We start from the raw sequence: 18833 nt of genomic DNA, 5'->3' as shown, positions 1-18833 counted from the left end.
CACTGATGTTACCGTTGTGCTGGTATCTTTAGTCCACGCCACTAAATAGTTTGTTCTGGAATCCGATTTCAGCACTTTTTCTTGAACATTTAACTATTTTCAACGAAGTCATACATTTTAAATTTACATAGGAAAATTGTTATTCGAGGCAAAATCGCAATCAATGTTTTCATTTAACTAGCACTTATTAAAAGTGCAGCAAGCATAATATAAGTCACTGCCATTGAATATATGACCAAATAAAATATATGCCACTTCGAAGGCAGTGCCTATGCACAGTTGACTGCTGTGAGAAATTATCCATACCATAAATTTCCACCTCACATAGATTTAGCAGTGCGCTGTGTGTGATGGTGAAGTATCTCCCTGTGCCGTCACACGTCACGTCGTACACGCTGTTGGTTGTTTGAGGTGTGTCAGAGGGTAAGGTGTAGCAGGTGACTCCGGGTGTGGAGCTATTGGAGTTACTCAGGGAGAGGACAGCAGTCCTGATCCGCTCAATATCTAAAACAGGCAATGGAATAAATGACATACTGACGGAGGGAAACAATGTGCTCTTGAACAATAACAAATCGCATATCAAATGGCACTTGGTTGGGTTCAGTTTATCTATCATCTTGTTGCATAAAGATGAGGGAATGTCAAATAAGACCATGTGTGACCACATTCAGTTAAAATGTTTTAAAGAAACATTTAAAGTTGTATTTGATCGGCATGTATTAACATGCTTTGTGACGCCTCAACATAATATCCTAATAAATCAAATAACTCTGTCTGAAGTGATACATACTTCCTGCCCGGTTGTATATCCTGACGTCATGTATCCTGTACTGCTGGCCAAGGTCCACTGTCCACACAGCTCCATGGGAAAGAGAAGAGTGGAAGCAGGAGTTGCTGCTCACATACTGGTTCCGGTTCCCATCTACAGCTTTGTCTGCAGTCCAGCCACTAGATACGTATTCAGTTTTGGACGAAGTTGCTGTCTTGTTGTAGGCAACGTTCCCTTATACCATAATAAAGACGAATATAAATTGATTTTAAAATTGTAATTTATTATGAGGGACAAGTATCTATTTTCACTTCCAAGAATTTGATCTTAGTGGATTTAATAGATCAGTGATATCTACAAAAAGAGTTACTATTACAGAATTTGAGAATGTTTGCAAGATATATTCCAAAGGAACACTGTCTCACACTTAATTTCTTTCTTTTTGTTGAAGAATCAAAGATCCAATTTCATCGAATTATATGACCACACAATGAGGCTTTCAAATAGATATTACTAGTGGTAAACTTTGTTATACAAACTACAGATTGAGTGAGTGTGCTATAATCTCATAAGAAGAAAAACATGGTCTTTCGAAGTCTTTGAAAAAGCTTCGACTCTTTACTGCATATCGTTATGAGGTAATTTCCAAGTTGAAACACGAAGATTAACCTAGAAATCGTTACATACAGAACTGAATTGTGAAATCATGATCAGTATATAACCACACAACATAATTAAATAATAAACAGATTATATTGAAACACAAAGGATTCAGTTTACATTCGCAAGAGGCAAGACAATGCAATAAACGAAAGGGCATATAATATGTTAATGCACTCACGAGAATCAAGAATAAAGTCACTGTCGAATGTGTTTAATATAAAAATTGATCAAGAATCGTGTTGGGAGGTATTGCAGGTAGTCATTGTTTTCAGATAGATATCCCTTCCACACCGAATGCTAGTCAGTATATACATAAGACGCAAGTCAGGTCGTAGAAGGTCAGGAATCGCCCTGGTCCTGTTCTTATATAGGTACAGACAGTCTTCCAGAAGAGTTACCTCGCGAAGCTACTCAACTGGGAAAGTATGTCTCGGAAGTAAATCAACGCCTGTCAACAAGCTACTCTCGGCGGAGCTTTCTATAACGGGGGATAACAAAGGTGTCAAGCCTTCAGGCGTTCAGGCTGCATAAGGCGTCATTCATTTCATACGCACGCACACACACACACACACACACACACACACACCTCTCTGACAGGTTTGCCCACTCCCACCAAACCAGCCTCGATCACATGCACCGTTACAGACTCCGGTTGTCGGGTTACAGGGCGGAGTACAGTGACATGAGTAGCTGCAGGTGTCTCCGAACTTTCCTCCTGGGCAGCTGGTACCTGTATTATATACAACAAACTTAGATAATGAGGATGATATTCAAATATATTTGATCAAGTTCAAACTAAATGTTTTTGCATGGAAGGTCATAGATCGAAATACCTGAAATGCATACTATACAGTGCAGGATCATTTTGCAAATACGTTCACGTGTCATTGAAATACTTCTTTGCTTTTGAAGGCACACTTGAAGTATATGCAGACGCCTAACAGATATTAAATCTTGTTAATTTGTGTTTGCCATAATGCATACAGATTACTGACTGATGTCGAATTACATATCTGTCTTGTATGTATGTATGCCTTTTAAGTCTAAACTTGGAGATATCCGAACATTCGAGACAGCGAGGCATGGGCAGCCAGCCAGATCAAGCAACAGACTGAGTATTATATATCCATGGCAATACGATTGTATGCATAATTTATTAAGAGCACAGGACGTGTGTGCAATGACTTATTGAAATGTATTACGGAGAAAATGATCAATACTAATTGTGACAAATGTACATGTGTACGCGTATTACGTGTAGGATTGACAACAACTGAAAGATGAGTACGTGGACTTAACAAACACTTAGCAAAAAACAACAACGAAAACAAGTCAGGGACAGATGTTTGTTTGCACTTAATGCCCAAGGTTGCAAGGGATCTCTGTTTTCTGGCTATTTTCGGCTTCCACATGCTGTATCTAGAACATCTCACAGCTATGTGAAATGCTTAAAAATTATTATTTTGCAAAGTTGTTCATCTGACAAAAGCCAACTTCAAGATAAAGGTACACAATGCTATAGTCAAAGTAGTGACCGAATCCAACGTCCGAGATAGCGCTAGTATCTTTACCCTAATCTTAGATGTCGACATATTTTTCATTCACAAAAGATAGGTTTAATTTTTTAATTAAATATTTTGAAATATATTATCATATTATCATATGGGATTTTTTTCATTTGTTGAAACCAACATTTAACGCCAAATGTTTCACTGCTCTTGTTAAATTGAAAGACGGGGTCATCAAAAGTCCTGAGTACTTTTATTCTAACACAACTTCTACAATTTCATTTTGAGAATACCATTCTCACATTGTTTAAAAGTTCCACATATATTTTAGTTTTCGATAGTTGCCATTTAACGTTCATGTTAAACAATTGTCTTGTAGCCCACCTACGCTATCAGAATTATTAATAACATCATCAGCAAACATCAATAGAAACAATTAATGTAAATCTGGAAATAACTGTACTCCTCTTCGGCATGTTTCAAGACTTTCAAGACTCATAAATAAAAGCATCCAATAAATTTGGCATAATACTTAACCCTGCTTAAGTCCATAGGACCAGCAAAACTACCGTTACCACCGTTACATCGCAAAAGAAAGAATGAACCATATTCAACATTTCAACTTTTTGTGAACAAATATACGTTTTTTTCTCTTTGCAGAATCAAATGCATTTTTAAGCACAAACGTAGGGAACGTTACGTTCACTTAAACTGTTTTTATCCCCCCAGCATATAATGCGGGGGGATATAGCGATCAGCCAGTCTCTCTGTCCGTCCGTCTGTCCGTCAGTAATCATTTCCATTCCCGGGGCAGAATTTGAAAACCATTCAGTGTGTTTGATCGAAACTTGGCAAATCTATCAGGCACATACTGAAGTGGTGCCTTTTGATATTTTGGGATTTTTCTAATTTTTATTTTTTTAAATTTTTATAGAATGAAGTTGGACATAGACTCAATTGGGGATGGGGTTCGTTTCCGGGGCAGAATTCGAAAACCATTCAGTGTTTTTGATCGAAACTTGGCAAATCTATCAGGCACATACTGAAGTGGTGCCTTTTGATATTTTGGGATTTTTCTAATTTTTATTATTTTAAATTTTTATGGAATGAAGTTGGACATAGACTCAATTAGGGATGGGGTTCGTTTCCGGGGCAGAATTCGAAAACCATTCAGTGTATTTGATCGAAACTTGGCAAATCTATCAGGCACATACTGAAGTGGTGCCTTTTCATATTTATTTTTTTAGGAATTTTTATTTTTTACAATTTTTATGGAAAGAAGTTGGACCTAGACTCCATTGGGGAACGGGTTCGTTTCCGGGCCAGAATTCGAAAACCATTCAGTGGGTAAACAATGTATGCTTCTTAAAGAACATTCAACTGTTGACTCATTACATACAGAATTGCACATTTACTAGTGGTTACTTTACAGACAGCTGCCGGGGGGATATGTCATCTTTCTGATGACTCTTGTTGTATACAAGCAGTCAGTGTGAACATGTTATTCGTTGTCCTGAAACCTGCTTGTTCTGATTTTCCCTGATTTTAATCTACAGTTAAATTACTGCAAATATCTCTCCGAATACCTCATTTAAACTTAAGCCCCTGTTGTTATAACGATATTCTTGGGCCATTTTTAACTTGGTTCCAAACCTTTAACCAAACACGTGGAAACTGGCCTGTTGAACAAATCTTATTGAATGAAATCTGCATGTAAGGCTTACTTATCTGAGGTGTTGATGTGAACATTTCCAGTATTTAGACCCTTCTTTAATGATTGTATACCATTTAGTATCCCTTGTGATGTAATTGCGGTCTCTAGGTCATGAGTCGCTGCTTTATCGAGAGTATCAGAAACATTCAGTGTTTATGATAAAAAATCATAAACGTTGAAAACTTCGTGAAGATAAACGTCCCAAATATTTACACTAATATGTATTTTACACTTACTATTACAAATCATGTATTTAACTTGCTTCCGAAATAATTGAACGTTAACAAGAAATCTCTCTTAGATATGTAGCTGCTCTTTCTTAAATGAAGTACACGCTTATCTGGTGATTTAGTTATATTTATTGCTAAGTTCCTCAAAAAGTGAATTTTTGCAATTTCTGTACCTTCAAAGTGCTTGTCGGGCCTCCTGTTACTATTATGACATTCTTTATTATACCATCTCTCGGAAGACGTAGCATCCCAATTAAATATAGAGGCAGCTTGTAACAAAGCCGGTACATACTTCTATTTCTTCAATTTATCATATCTGTAGCACGTATCAGGTGTCGGAATACAATCTATTACAGAACTCATCACATTGACACTCGTCCCATGTATACACCTGGACATGAATTTAGACATCTTTTTTTAACACGTATGTCTTACAACATAGTGTCACTCGCGTCCAGTCTGAAAAAATGATGGAAAAATAAATTCCATTTGGAAGATGAGGCTCTTGACCAAAACACAGATATGATAGCAAGTGATGTACATAAATGTGACGTAGGAAGGTTTTAGATCATCATCACTCAACCTCGTAGATGTCTGTATATCAATAGACCTATCTCCCTTGTTCTCATTTAGCAGTGTCCACATTCTTTTTGAAAAGTGGTTTTATATAGGATATTAAAAGACTGAACTTACACAATTCAGGATGTATTCCAGATCATTAATTGCCAAATTGACATCCTCTTTGATACTATAAGGAATTTATAACTTTTTCCATTGCCTGTAGTTATTTAAGATAATTTGTAATATCACCATCACAAGATTTGTACCTTGGCGCTCAAGCTAGCCTTTAAGCCTGCTCAATCTTATTATACTCCTTGTTGATGTTTCGAACTACACACAATAGGAATGTGCACGTGGTCCGATGCTGTACGAGACTATACTTTAAAGTAGACTATGTTTTCACTTGACACTAGAAACCAGTCCACAAAACGTGTACCCAAGTGTGCCATGAAGGTGTGATTACTTGAAATACCAGATATGGTTCTCCAATTTATAGTATGCATGTTAAACATTGTGCAAAGCTCAATCAGTGAGTATCCACAACAGTTAATAAATATTATCACATGTAGATCGTTCAAAATGAAACAAATCAGACGTATCCTGTTAAAGTAAAGGGAGATAAGTGGAACTGTCATCTAGAACGAAGTCATCTAAATTCTGATACGAGCAATGAAGTCTCCACTCAAAATACAATTTACCAATCACCAAAGTCATGGTAAAATGTAATGGCTTCTGCTCAAGCATGTCAATAGCAGTTTCATCTGATCATCCGGGATCTTTCTGGATGTATGTAGACATACCCCCAAAAGGGTTAAATGCTCTCTAACGTTTTATTTTAATTTAATAAACCCAAACAATTTCCCCTTTTCTCAATACCCTGTAATGCGAAAGCTGAAGGAGATCTCTTTATACAGAGTACAATACCTCCTGACAACTTTCCAGATTCGGATAATCTCCTTGGGTCACACACACATAGCACTCATATGTATTGTATTGTATTTATAATGCCTGGTTTAGACACCATGTTTCGGTCAAACAAAATATAATAAGTAACAAAGTCAACAAATGAGAACTTAGGTGGTAGTCAATGTACATTCCATGTACTGTACATATGCTAGTCAGTGCATCACTTTGGTAAGAACTTTGTCTAGAGTCCATAGCTACTTGAGATGTGTCCAAGTAATTGGAACCATGACTACTTTCCTATCCAGAACAATCTCTTTCATTTTCTGTCGTTATCTTCTTCTGTTGTCCGATTTTCACAATGTCATCCTCGTCTTCTTCATAAGCGATGGACAACCAAACAATAATTTCATCATACTTCAAAAACGCAACTCTGCCTTCTTCTCTTGCCTTCTTCGTGTGGACAAAAAGTTTTCATCTTATCTGTATTATCCTCACTTTAAAATCTTCTGAAACTCTATAATTAAGCACCATCCTCTCAATACCTGATTCGTTGCATGCAATACAGAATGGTTGTCTTTAAATAAACCAAATGTCTCAATAACTCGATGGTGGTCAGATGTGGACGAGAATCTGTGTGCCCACTATATTCCAATATTTTCAGGTGAATCAAGTTTCAGTACCTCTTTTGTGAAATGTCTAAGTCCCTCCTCTGTTTCCTTCCACGTTTCACCACGCCCTTCATCAATTCCAAATACATTTAAATTGTTATGCGATGTTGATCACGTGAATAACACAGTTAAGACACAATGTAAAAAATGGCTCTGCATCACCAACAACTAAAGTTAGGTCACCCTACCAGGGACCATTGGGATGTTTGCTATCTGACAGATATATCCAACAGTTTCATACTAAGAAGATATACACTTCATTTCCATACTATACACTTCATTTCTATACCAACCCCCCCCCAAAAAAAAATAAAAAGAAAGCAAAAAAAAAAAAAGCAAAGCACTTAATTTCTCAAAAGAGAGGTTATGTGAATGGAAGACATTTTGTGTTGCACTGCTACGTGAAAATATATACAAATAGTATATTTATCAACAAGGCGTTACACAACGTTTTTATTGTCTTCAGTAGAGTTGTTATCATTGAACATTTTGCATAATTAATTTTCTTGGGAAACTGAAAAGCAAGACCGTGGAAAGTGGAAAGGCATTTCAAGATTGGCCAGAGCACAATTTCAAAACTATGAACACAATATCGGCAACGTGTCACCATATTGAGGTCGCCACCCAGGCATCAATACAACAGCCCATGATTGCTACAGGCAGGCCACCCACCTTCGAAACAGGACACTCACTACAAATTACACTGCAACAAGACCCTTCGTTTGCGTTTTTTTACGTCAACTTTATCGACTTCACCAGGGTCGCCATTTGTGCAGTAAAGTTTTGCTCGCTTGTAGACTAAAGCGCATGTTAACAGCGAAAATGTCAATTTGATATCAGTGATCAGTTGAAAGCTCTTGCATTTAAATTTGAATCTGCCATTTGCTGTCCTCTTTTGGAAGAGTTCATAATAAATATACTATTTCGCAACTAATGTTTCCACAGCCTTTCTTTACTATTCTCCCACAACGCGGTTTTACAAGGTACTTTATTATTGAACGAAAAGAGATCATAATCACAATTCTGTTGCTTCAATTTACCTTTTCATTGTTCAAAAAGTGGTTTTGTTTTTTATCTTGTGTTATCGTTGTGGCAAAACAATACAACTGTACAATAGCCTCAACAAACAATAACGTAATGACCTTTCTAGCAGTTATTTGTAGCGAGTACTACAATCTTTTATCATTATCTTTTCAATTAGGACATATACCTACTGTGTTTTGGAATTTGATGTAGTCCCACTATAGATAAGATACCTGTTATTGTAATTTGGAACAAAGAGCTTACTGCTAGGTTTCAAATATATAAACAAGAGGTATCTAATCTGCAGTGGGGCTACATCAAATTTCAAAACACAGTAGGTTGATCTCATTCTATCCCCACAAGAACGGATTCAAATTGAAGACTTTTGGAATGCGTAATTACACATGGGTACATAGGTCAGCGAAACCCGTAAGATCCGGGTTAGAAGAAGTCTTCAGCAACCCATGCTTGCCACAAAAGGAGACTATGCTTGTCGTAAGAGGCGACTTAGGGTATCGGGTGGTCAGACTCGATGACTTGGTTGATGCATGTCATCGTTTCCCAATTGCGTCGATCGATGCGCATGTCAATCACTGTATTGTCTGGTCCAGATTCGATTATTTAAAGACCACCTTTATATAGCTGGAATATTGCTGAGTGCGGCGTTAACCAACAAACAAACCAACAAAAGTTCAGTGATCTTCAGCAACCCATGCTCGCCACAAAAGGAGACTATGCTTGTCGTAAGAGGCGACTAAGGGTATCGGGTGGTCAGACTCGATGACTTGGTTGATGCATGTCATCGTTTCCCAATTGTGTCGATCGATGCGCATGTCAATCACCGGATTGTCTGGTCCAGATTCGATTATTTAAAGACCACCTTTAAATAGCTGGAATATTGCTGAGTGCGGCGTTAACCAACAGACAAACCAACAAAAGTTCAGTGATCTTCAGCAACCCATGCTCGCCACAAAAGGAGACTATGCTTGTCGTAAGAGGCGACTAAGGGTATCGGGTGGTCAGACTCGATGACTTGGTTGATGCATGTCATCGTTTCCCAATTGCGTCGATCGATGCGCTTGTCAATTGATCGATGGATTGTCCGGTCCAGATTCGATTATTTAAAGACCACCTTTTTATAGCTGGAATATTGCTGAGTGTGGCGTTAACCCACAAACAAATCAACAAAAGTTCAGTGATGTTAGAAAGTTCCGAAAAGGGCTCACAGGTAGATCATTTACTTGAAACAAAATCGATATTATCTCCATAGAGATTTAATTTGATCCAAATCTGTTGCATACTTCCACGGCTCAGACTCGACCAAGTCATTGTTTGGAAAAAGCATATCCCATTGTGGGGGTAACAGATGGTAGAAATATTGAAATATATTCTGTACAAATGTATTTCATCAACTTTACTAAAAAACAGGAGTTAGAGTATTTTGATTTTGTACTTATGTAGCAGTTGGTTTGAAATATCTCCCCAACAGTAATACATATGACTATTGAATGACTATCTCTTGCCTGAAATTCGACCTGGCCGTCCTGAGTCTTCGCTGCCCATGTCTGTCACAGTAGTTGTTCACAGTGACAGTGCTATTTAGAAATGACAAGGACCCACAACACAATCCCGATCTGTAGTTATGTTCAACATTAACCCGACGATTTACTGGTAGAAATTTGCCTACTGGCAAAGCCAATGTGAATACCCGAAGTATGGCGTTTTAGCTGCAGACGGCGACAAGGCATTTTTGTTACCAATGATTATGTGACCCTGATACAGTGGTTTGTGTGTATTTAGCTTATTTGTGTGTTTTCTGAGTTTTCTGAGTTTGTCAGTTGTGATAACTGATGTTTTTTTAAATATCAAACGTATACAGCAACCATTCAATATAAAAGGGATACCTCTTTCAAACCAATAAGAATCAGACATTTTTTCTTCCATGTCATGGTAGAATTAAGATGGTTCATGTTAAAAATTACATCTGGGGTTGCAGTAGAGAAAATTCTCAATATATATAATATTGTTATCGTTGTGAATTACGTTACACTTCATCTTCGGGAAACAGAATAATCTGAAACAAGTAGTTTTAAAACAAACTATACGAATGCGCGTTGTCCTCTTAGTGTTTGACTGTATGTGCGTGCGTGCGTGTATTTGTATGTATTATAATGTTCTGTGCATTTTCGTTTGTAAATCAGTTCTTCAAGTTATACTTGATTGAGCAACTCGATTACCGACATTTTTTAAACATAAATAAAGCGACAAAAGCCTTTCCATTTTCAATAGAAATCTCTGCATAAAGCCGAGTCGATTGTACCATTCCGATTATCTTTGAGCAAGTGTTTTATGAATCACTATCAAATAGTAATTATACGAGGTGTTCGCGACAAGGTGGGCATATCCCGACCCAACGTTGGCACCCCTCACAAACACAAGCAAAGGCAAGTCAATTGTTCACCTGAAAAAAGACTGGAACATATGGCACAAGACAAAATAGGGAAATACGTCGGACATAATTTGTCACTGATGCGTCAAAGTTTGAAATGTCCTCCACATGTCTACAATAAAGCTTGTTGAAAGCTTTACTGAAGCCTTGAATGTTGTAATCTTGATCAAACAACGTTTGAGCAAGAGTCGTCTGACGCTCTTGGTAGAAAGAGCATGCTAGATTGTATCTCAAAAGTTTATGAATTGAAACACCAAAGGCAGTACTTGCTGGAATATTGCTCGATATGACGGGAAAGTTGACTATTGGAAAGTTGAAGTCATCTCTCTTGTCAAACAGCCTTGTGGAGATTTTTTTATCTTTATGCACAGATATAAATATGAAACAGATGTGGCCGTTTCACTGGCCTCCTTTATTTCAAATTCAGGTGGGTAAATCAGTGGAAGGGAATTGGCTATTTAATTGTTATTGAGCGATATCAGATTATCGATACACTTGAAACTGAAGTTAAACATGCCTTGTTTTGACTTTGCCAATCCGAGCAGAAATTCCGATTCATATGCATAATATGAAACAGAACCGCAAGAAGGGGAATGATACAAAATCTCCTAAAATAGAAACATGACCATACCCCTTGACGTTATTTGCAGACATCTCAGATTATCAAGCTCTACAAGATGAACCAGAGGAGGTCGGTATTTTAGAACGAAGGGTATTTATTTAAATCAACTCGTTTGGACTCACAAACTAACAGGTTTAATGCTGCTTTACGAGAGCTTATGTATAAGGCTCGCCCCTCTAAAGAAATACAGTGTTGTGTTACGTCAAGATACAAACTGGGCGACAGATGAAGTGAGAATAGCAAAGCACAAACGTCGACTCACTGGGAGAAAGTGGAGGGGGAGCACATTTGAAATCCACAGACAAATATTTTAATCAGCCAGAAACAGGCTTAACATACAGACACGTATAGCAAAAGTTGATCACATTAAACGGATTGATTTTGACAAAAACAACCCTCGTAAGCTCATATTGAGTACTTTTTGACTTCACTCAGCCGATTTCAATTCAATCAATTAATCAAGCAAATTCATTTGCAGACTATTTTGTTAATAAAATCGTTAAGATGAGATTGTTTTGTCAATCAGTGCAACAGTATCGTAACCTCCCCTGGTAGATGACAAGTCATTCTGTGGAGAAGAACTGGACAAGTTTGCAAAAGTCACCAGGAAGGAATTGGATCAAACTATTTAATCAGCCTCTGCAAGGTCATGTGCATTAGTGAGTGAGTGAGTGAGTTTATGCTTTACGTCACATCGGCAATATTTCAGCCATATCGTGACGAGAAGTTATACAATATTAAACATATATGTAAACCAAATAAGAACCTGTCAGCGAAGGACAGTAAAATTACTAGAATATCACAGATTGAAAGATTAAAACTAGCATACAACAATAAAAAGATATCATTAGATAGTCATGAAACAGTACAATATAAAAAGGGGCTGTAGATCGCCAGCAGCTGAAGGCAGATCACCATGCTAGGGTCCATGGGGACTTACATTACTTTTGCTACCTGCATGGACCCCAGCCGGATTTACATCATCCCTTCAGCTGTTGGCGATTATGACAAATTTAGCCAAAGGTAAACGAACATATATACTACTATTAAAAATGTGGCCAAAATAAATATACTTTGAAAGACGTGGTCTTACATACCCTCTCAGGGGGACAATAATTTTACACTACTTCAACCCCCTTCGAGGAAACAGCCACTAACAATCTCAGTTAACAAATTTATTTTACCAATTATAAAAACTATACTATATACAAAACATATCAATCAAAATTTGGGCAACAATTCAATTTCTTTTAAAAATTCAATAATTAAATGAACACTGATATTAAAAAGATCCTTTAAGGATGAAACTTTGAAATATTTATCCCTTGTGATGGAAAAATCAACACAATCAAGCAGGACATGCTTGACGGTGATTCTTTCATCACAAGGGATACAAAATGGAGGATCCTCACCTTTTAAAAGATATTCGTGTGTATACCTGCTATGGCCAATACGACATCGTCGCATAATGACCTCTTCAAATCTGGACTGACAGCCCAAGTAGGTGTAACCGATATTTGGTTTAATTTCATGTAATTTATTGATACCTACTTGGGCGTCCCACTTCTGTTGCATAAGATCTCGGATGTAAGATCGAATCATGGGTTTAAAATCAGTGTATGGGATCAGAAGTGGTGTCACAGATTTGTTGAGGGCTGCTTTTGCAGCAGCATCGGCCATTGTGTTACCAATGATACCAACATGGCTTGGTAACCAACAAAAGACGATGTCATATTGGCCAGTAGCAAGATCATTAAATAATTCGAGAATTTCGATTAAAAGTGGATGTTTTGATGACATATTATTAATCGCCTGAAGGCATGAAAGAGAATCTGAAAACAGTATGAATTGTTTATGTTTAGCCTGATTACTGATATATTTAAGTGCTGTAAAAATGGCGTTTGCTTCTGCAGTGAATATGGAACTGTTATCAGGTAAACGTGAAGATATTGTTCTGGATCCAATGACGGTGGCACTAGCAACTGCGCCACCATCCTTGGATCCATCTGTAAAGATAGATTTATAAGTGTCATAATTGTGTCTTAATTGACTGTATTCTTGTTGGTAAATTAATTCGTTAGTGTCTGATTTCTTTAGTTTCGTTAATGGAAGGTCAACCTCTGGCCGTACCATTTGCCAAGGAGGTGTTGAAAACAGTTGAGTTGGAGCTATATCTTGCAGTTTAATATTGGAAGCAAACAAGGCAGACTGGATTCTGATGCCGAGAGGTGGAACAAGAGATGACTTTTTATTGTAAATATCTTGGTAAAGAGGATTGAAGACGCAATTAAAAGCTGGATTGGACTGATTAGAATATAATTTAGTGACATATTGTAAAGATAATTTTAGACGGCGTTGTTTAAGAGAAGGTTCATCTGCTTCTACATACAGACTGTGAATTGGAGACGTCCTGAAGGCTCCAAGGCAAAGCCTCAGGCCCTGATGATGGATAGTATCCAGTTTTTTTAAATTACTTTTGCAGGCTCCACCATAGACGATGGAGCCGTAATCGAGTTTTGAACGGATGAGTGACCTGTACAAGTGTAAGAGGGTTGTTTGATCCCCTCCCCACTTAGAATTTGAAACTACTTTCAATAAATCGAGTGCCTTCAGACATTTAGTTTTAAGGTATTTTATATGCGGTAAGAAAGTTAGATGGCTGTCGAAAATAAGTCCCAAGAACTTGGCCTCCTTTACCACTTTGATATGGGTGCCGTTTAAAAAGAGTTCAGGGTCCTTATGCGGCTTATATTTTCTGCAAAAATGAATACAATTTGTTTTTGATTTAGAAAACTTAAAATCATTCTCAAGTGACCACTTTTGAATTTTATTTAGACATATTTGTAACTGTCTCTCTATTGTATGCATATTTTTACCACGACAAGAAATGTTAAAATCATCCACGAAAAGTGAACCATCAACTGTATCACTTAAAACCTTTGAAAGACTATTTATTTTTATACTAAATAAAGTGACAGACAAAATACTGCCTTGTGGGACGCCCTGATCCTGATGATAATGATCAGACAGGGTTGTACCCACGCGGACTTGAAATTGCCTGTCAGTTAAAAACCCGGATATAAATTGAGGCAAACGGCCTCGCAATCCAAAGTCATGTAAATCTTTTAAAATGCCGTGCTTCCATGTAGTGTCATATGCTTTTTCGAGATCGAAAAAGATAGACACTGCATGCTGTTTGTTCACAATGGCATTCTTTACGAATGACTCCAATCTAACTAAATGGTCAATGGTACTGCGATTTTTACGGAATCCACATTGAATATTTGTGATTAAATTATTAGATTCCAAATACCATGTTAATCTATTATTGACCATGCGTTCCATGGTTTTGCAAACGCAGCTAGTCAATGAAATAGGTCTATAATTTGAAGGATCGCTATGATCTCTTCCAGGTTTAGGTATGGGTACAACTATGGCATCACGCCAAGAAGAAGGAAAATGACCTGATGTCCATATATCATCAAAAATTAACAAAAGGGTTTCTAAACATGGTTCTGGTAAGTGCTTCAGGAGTTGATAGTGTATATTATCAGCACCTGTAGCGGTATCATGTGCTTGTCCAAGAGCAGCATGAAGTTCATGGATCGAAAATATTTCATTATAGTCTTCCCCATTATCTGATTTAAAATTTATAGTTTTCTTTTCCTGCCGTTTTTGAATTTTTTGGAATTGAGGGACATAATTTGAGGAAGAAGAATGTGTAGCTAACGTTTCACCTAGTTTATTTGCAATATCCGATTTATTAGTTAATAGTTCATCCCCATTCTTAAGATGGTGGACGCTACATTTAGAACCCTTACCTTTAATTTTCTGTATCATGTTCCATACCTTAGACATAGGCGTCCGTGAATTGATTTTGGAAACATAATTTTGCCAAGATTGGCGTTTATTTTGTTTAAAAGTACGCCTGGCTTTAGCATTTAGAATTTTAAATTTATTCAAATTGTGTACCATGGGATGGCGACGGAAGTAGTGTTCAGCCTTTTTCCGTGCCTTCCTAGCTTGTTTGCAGTCATCGTTAAACCATGGCTTACGAATGTGAGGATTCGTAGAGGACTTAGGAATACATTCATCAGCGATTTTGATTAATTCATCAGAAAATAATTGTACAGGATCAGTAGCACCAAGAAACAGATCAGGTAGTAGTTTATTGGATGCAAGTATTTGAAATAAAGGCCAGTTAGCCTTAGAAAAGTTCCATCTTGTTGAAGGAGGAACATCGGAAGGTAAGACAGGTTTTAAAATGGTTGGGAAATGATCACTTCCACAGAGGTCGTCATGGACGGACCATTCAAATTCGTTTAATAATTCAGAATCTGTGACTGACAAATCGAGAGCAGAGTAGGTACCTGTACCGGGATGCAGATACGTACTTGAACCATCATTATGGATACACAAGTCGTTGCCGGAAATGAAATCTTCCAAAAGTTTCCCCTTATTATTAATCTGAACACTACCCCAAAGTGGATTGTGTCCATTTAAGTCGCCCATGATAATACAGGGCTTTGGGAGTTGATCATAGAGAGCTTGAAGTTCAGAGTGTCTGAGAGAAGAAGATGGTGGAATATAGAGCGAGCACAATGTAAACACAATGTGCAGAGTCACACGGACTGCAACAGCTTGAAGGGGGGTTGCAAGATGGACGGGGCTATGAATAACACCTTGTTTTATTAAGATTGAAGAGCCCCCAGTGGCCTTTGCACCAGGAGGTGAAAAGACATTGTAGGAGGAATAACCTCGTATATCAAATGTGTCAGTTTCTTTGTAGTAAGTTTCTTGTAAACATAACGCTGATGGTTTAAAATCTTGAATTAAGAGTTGTAAATCGTTATAAGTATTCCTAAGTCCTCTACAGTTCCACTGTATTAAATGTGATGATTGAGTCACGGTGGCTCAATTGGTGAACGCTCACGAGAATGTGAGGAAGAAGAACTCCTTCTAGTCTCTGGAGATGGGGTTACTTCCATGTCCAGGAGCTCAAAGGAGTTGTGAACAGGTACCTCTGATGGAGAGGGTGTCCTGGCAGTTTGTCGATTCAGTTTTTTCCTTTCTTTTTTTTCTTGTTTTGATAAATGAACAATTTCAACAGCTGTTTCAGTGACGACAGGGTCAGATGGACGCACAGTTTGAGTTTGGACTGTATTTTGGCTGATTGATGAACAGGGCTGACTTTCAGATGGCTTTGTTGGAGAGATGGATTTGGTGAGGACAGGCTGATCAGAATGAATCCAAGACAAATCTGTCTGACATTGGATAGAAGAAGTAGAGACTGGTTGAGAGACAGCTGCGGAGTAAATCAAGGTTGAAGGAGTTGTGGACTGGTTTTTAACCAGCTTTTTTGCGTCAAGGTAAGACATGTTTTGTTCGCATTTGACTTTCATTATTTTTGATTCTGTCTGCCACACAGGGCAGGACTTCGAAGAAGCAACATGGTCATTCCCACAGTTAGCACACTTGATCTCTTGTACACAACTGGAGCCATCATGATCGTCACCACAGCTATAACAAATCACTGTGTAACGACATGATTTAGATCCGTGGCCAAAGTGTTGACAATTGAAGCATCGGAGTGGATTGGGGACATACACCTCCACTCCGATGTTGTTATAGCCTGCTTTAATAGATTGTGGAAGAGATGCACGTGCAAAGGTCAACAAATAGGTATTTGTGTTTTGCCTGCTGTTCTCTTTCTTAACAGTAAAACGTTTAACAGCCGTGACAGCCTGATTATCCAACTCTGCAGTGATTTCATCTTCTGACATATCAGCCAGACAACGAGCCCTGTCTCGAATAATGCCTCTGCAGGAGTTTAATGTCCTGTGTGCGGACACAGCAACCTCAACATTAGCAAATGTACTGATTGATAAAAGATTAAGAGATTGCTGTCTCCGCAAACATTCCACCAGGAGGGAACCACTACGGAGACGAGTGACATTCTTAACCTCGCCACAAATTCCAGAAACAGCTTTTGAAATAGCAAAAGGATTGAGTTTAATGGGTAGTTGATCCTTAGCCTCAATGACTAGGAATCTAGCCCACGAAGCTATATTTTGAGAAACATTGTCTGTTGAATTATCAAATTCAAGTCTCCTCTTTTTTTCATTTCGGTTTGAACCAGGTTGTGGAAGTGTCATGATGACGGAAAATAATTCAGAACTCCTGCTCCCCACCCACCATGGAGCGTCAACAAGGACGGTGTCACATTGCAACGGATATCCAAGATGCAAACACCAGGGATACAGGAGCGCCATACTCCAGCAAATATGACGCGAATAGCTATATTTATCTACCAACTCTATGCCAGACTGGTTCGGCCCATGACAAAAAATTGGAGACATACATTATTCGGAGGTCAACATCACCAGATTGGCCCATGAGCCACCGCCTTCTGGCGTAAGACTCTAGGCAATTTATTGCAACCAAAAGGGTTAATTCATACAGGTTATGCATGGCCAAGACCAATATATACATGAAAATACAACACAGGTGTGCATATACAATATTACGCACAGGGCCTGGCATGACCAGCCGATTGATAAGACCGGGCCCATCTTACCACCCGTCTAGGCGAAGTAAGGGTCAAAGTAGTGTGTTGGGCAAAGGAACACAGTTCCAGGAACCAGTGCCCTCAACTACCAGACTCCCGTCCTCCGCCGACACAGGGACACAACCCACGGCAAACGGGCTGCCCACTTTGGTCGCCTCTTACGACCAGTAATGGGGTGCTGTGGAAATATTCTACCCCGGTTCCACACGGGGGAAGAGCTATTAGCGCTACCCAGCACTCACCACGAGGAGCATGTGCATTAGATGCATTGGCCCACATGGCTCATGTGAAACGATATCGATGCCCTTGTTGAACCAGTTACCTCAATACTGGATTCTTCTTTCGAACTTGGAGCAGTACGAAGATGTTTCAAGAAATAATACCCCACATCTTAGGAAACCATCGTTTGACTCACTCATTCCCAAGAACTACAGCCCAGTTTCTAATCTACAATTTCTTGGAAAATATTTTTTTAAAACAACTCAGTCAAACAAACACAGCTTAAATGAAGTCTTTCAGTCCGCTTACAAAGCCAGACACAGTACTGAAACCTCTCTGGTTAGAGTATGGAATGTCATCCTTCGCGCCATGGATCGACAACAAGTTGTACCACTTGCCCTCCTGGACCTCTCGGCTGCCTTGCACAGCAGTGGACAATGGTTTTCTACTATCGAGGCGAGAACACATTTTTGTCATCACTCGTATCTTACTGACCAGGTTACTTAGCAGAACATGGGAGATGCTGACATGTTTTTATGCGAATTTCAACAAAGGCTCTCTGACAATATATAACAAGACTGACATTCATCTTTGGAAAGTTCATCAAAGTGCAATAACTGTAAATAAAGCAACAACACTCTTTCAATGGCCAATAGTAATATCTGCTGAAAGCGGAGTAGTTTGTACGATTCCGACTATACCATGAGCATGTGTTTATGAATCAATATCAAATAGAAATGATACCAGGTGTTCGCGAGGATATAAATCACTACTCAATACTGAATCATACCTAGCAACATACCTCAATATATGAAGTGACATTTATCATAGTTTAGATGTAATGATTTCGGAGTATATGTAACGATTGGAAGACACAATAATATTCCTCATAATAAAGGTGGCACGGGTGGCCCAGTCGTCTAAGGCGCCGCG

General features: G+C 38.4%; 1 protein-coding gene across 1 annotated transcript in view; it reads right to left on the bottom strand.

Annotated features, from left to right (window-relative positions):
* LOC124125214 overlaps positions 1 to 18833 on the bottom strand; it is a 49867-nt gene that overhangs the window by 23159 nt on the left and 7875 nt on the right. The window contains exons 2-4 of the mRNA XM_048388228.1: positions 2019 to 2162; positions 791 to 1003; positions 307 to 504 (exon numbers count right to left, since the gene is read on the bottom strand). Of these exons, the coding sequence (XP_048244185.1) occupies positions 307 to 504; positions 791 to 1003; positions 2019 to 2162 (555 nt within the window). The remainder of the gene's footprint in view (positions 1 to 306; positions 505 to 790; positions 1004 to 2018; positions 2163 to 18833) is intronic.

The sequence above is a fragment of the Haliotis rufescens genome, unplaced genomic scaffold (genome assembly GCF_023055435.1).
Source record: "Haliotis rufescens isolate VD_foot unplaced genomic scaffold, xgHalRufe1.0.p SCAF_7, whole genome shotgun sequence".
Classification (NCBI taxonomy): Eukaryota; Metazoa; Mollusca; class Gastropoda; order Lepetellida; family Haliotidae; genus Haliotis; species Haliotis rufescens.
Note: the sequence above shows the minus strand (reverse complement) of the source record. Positions and strands in the feature narration are given on the sequence as shown.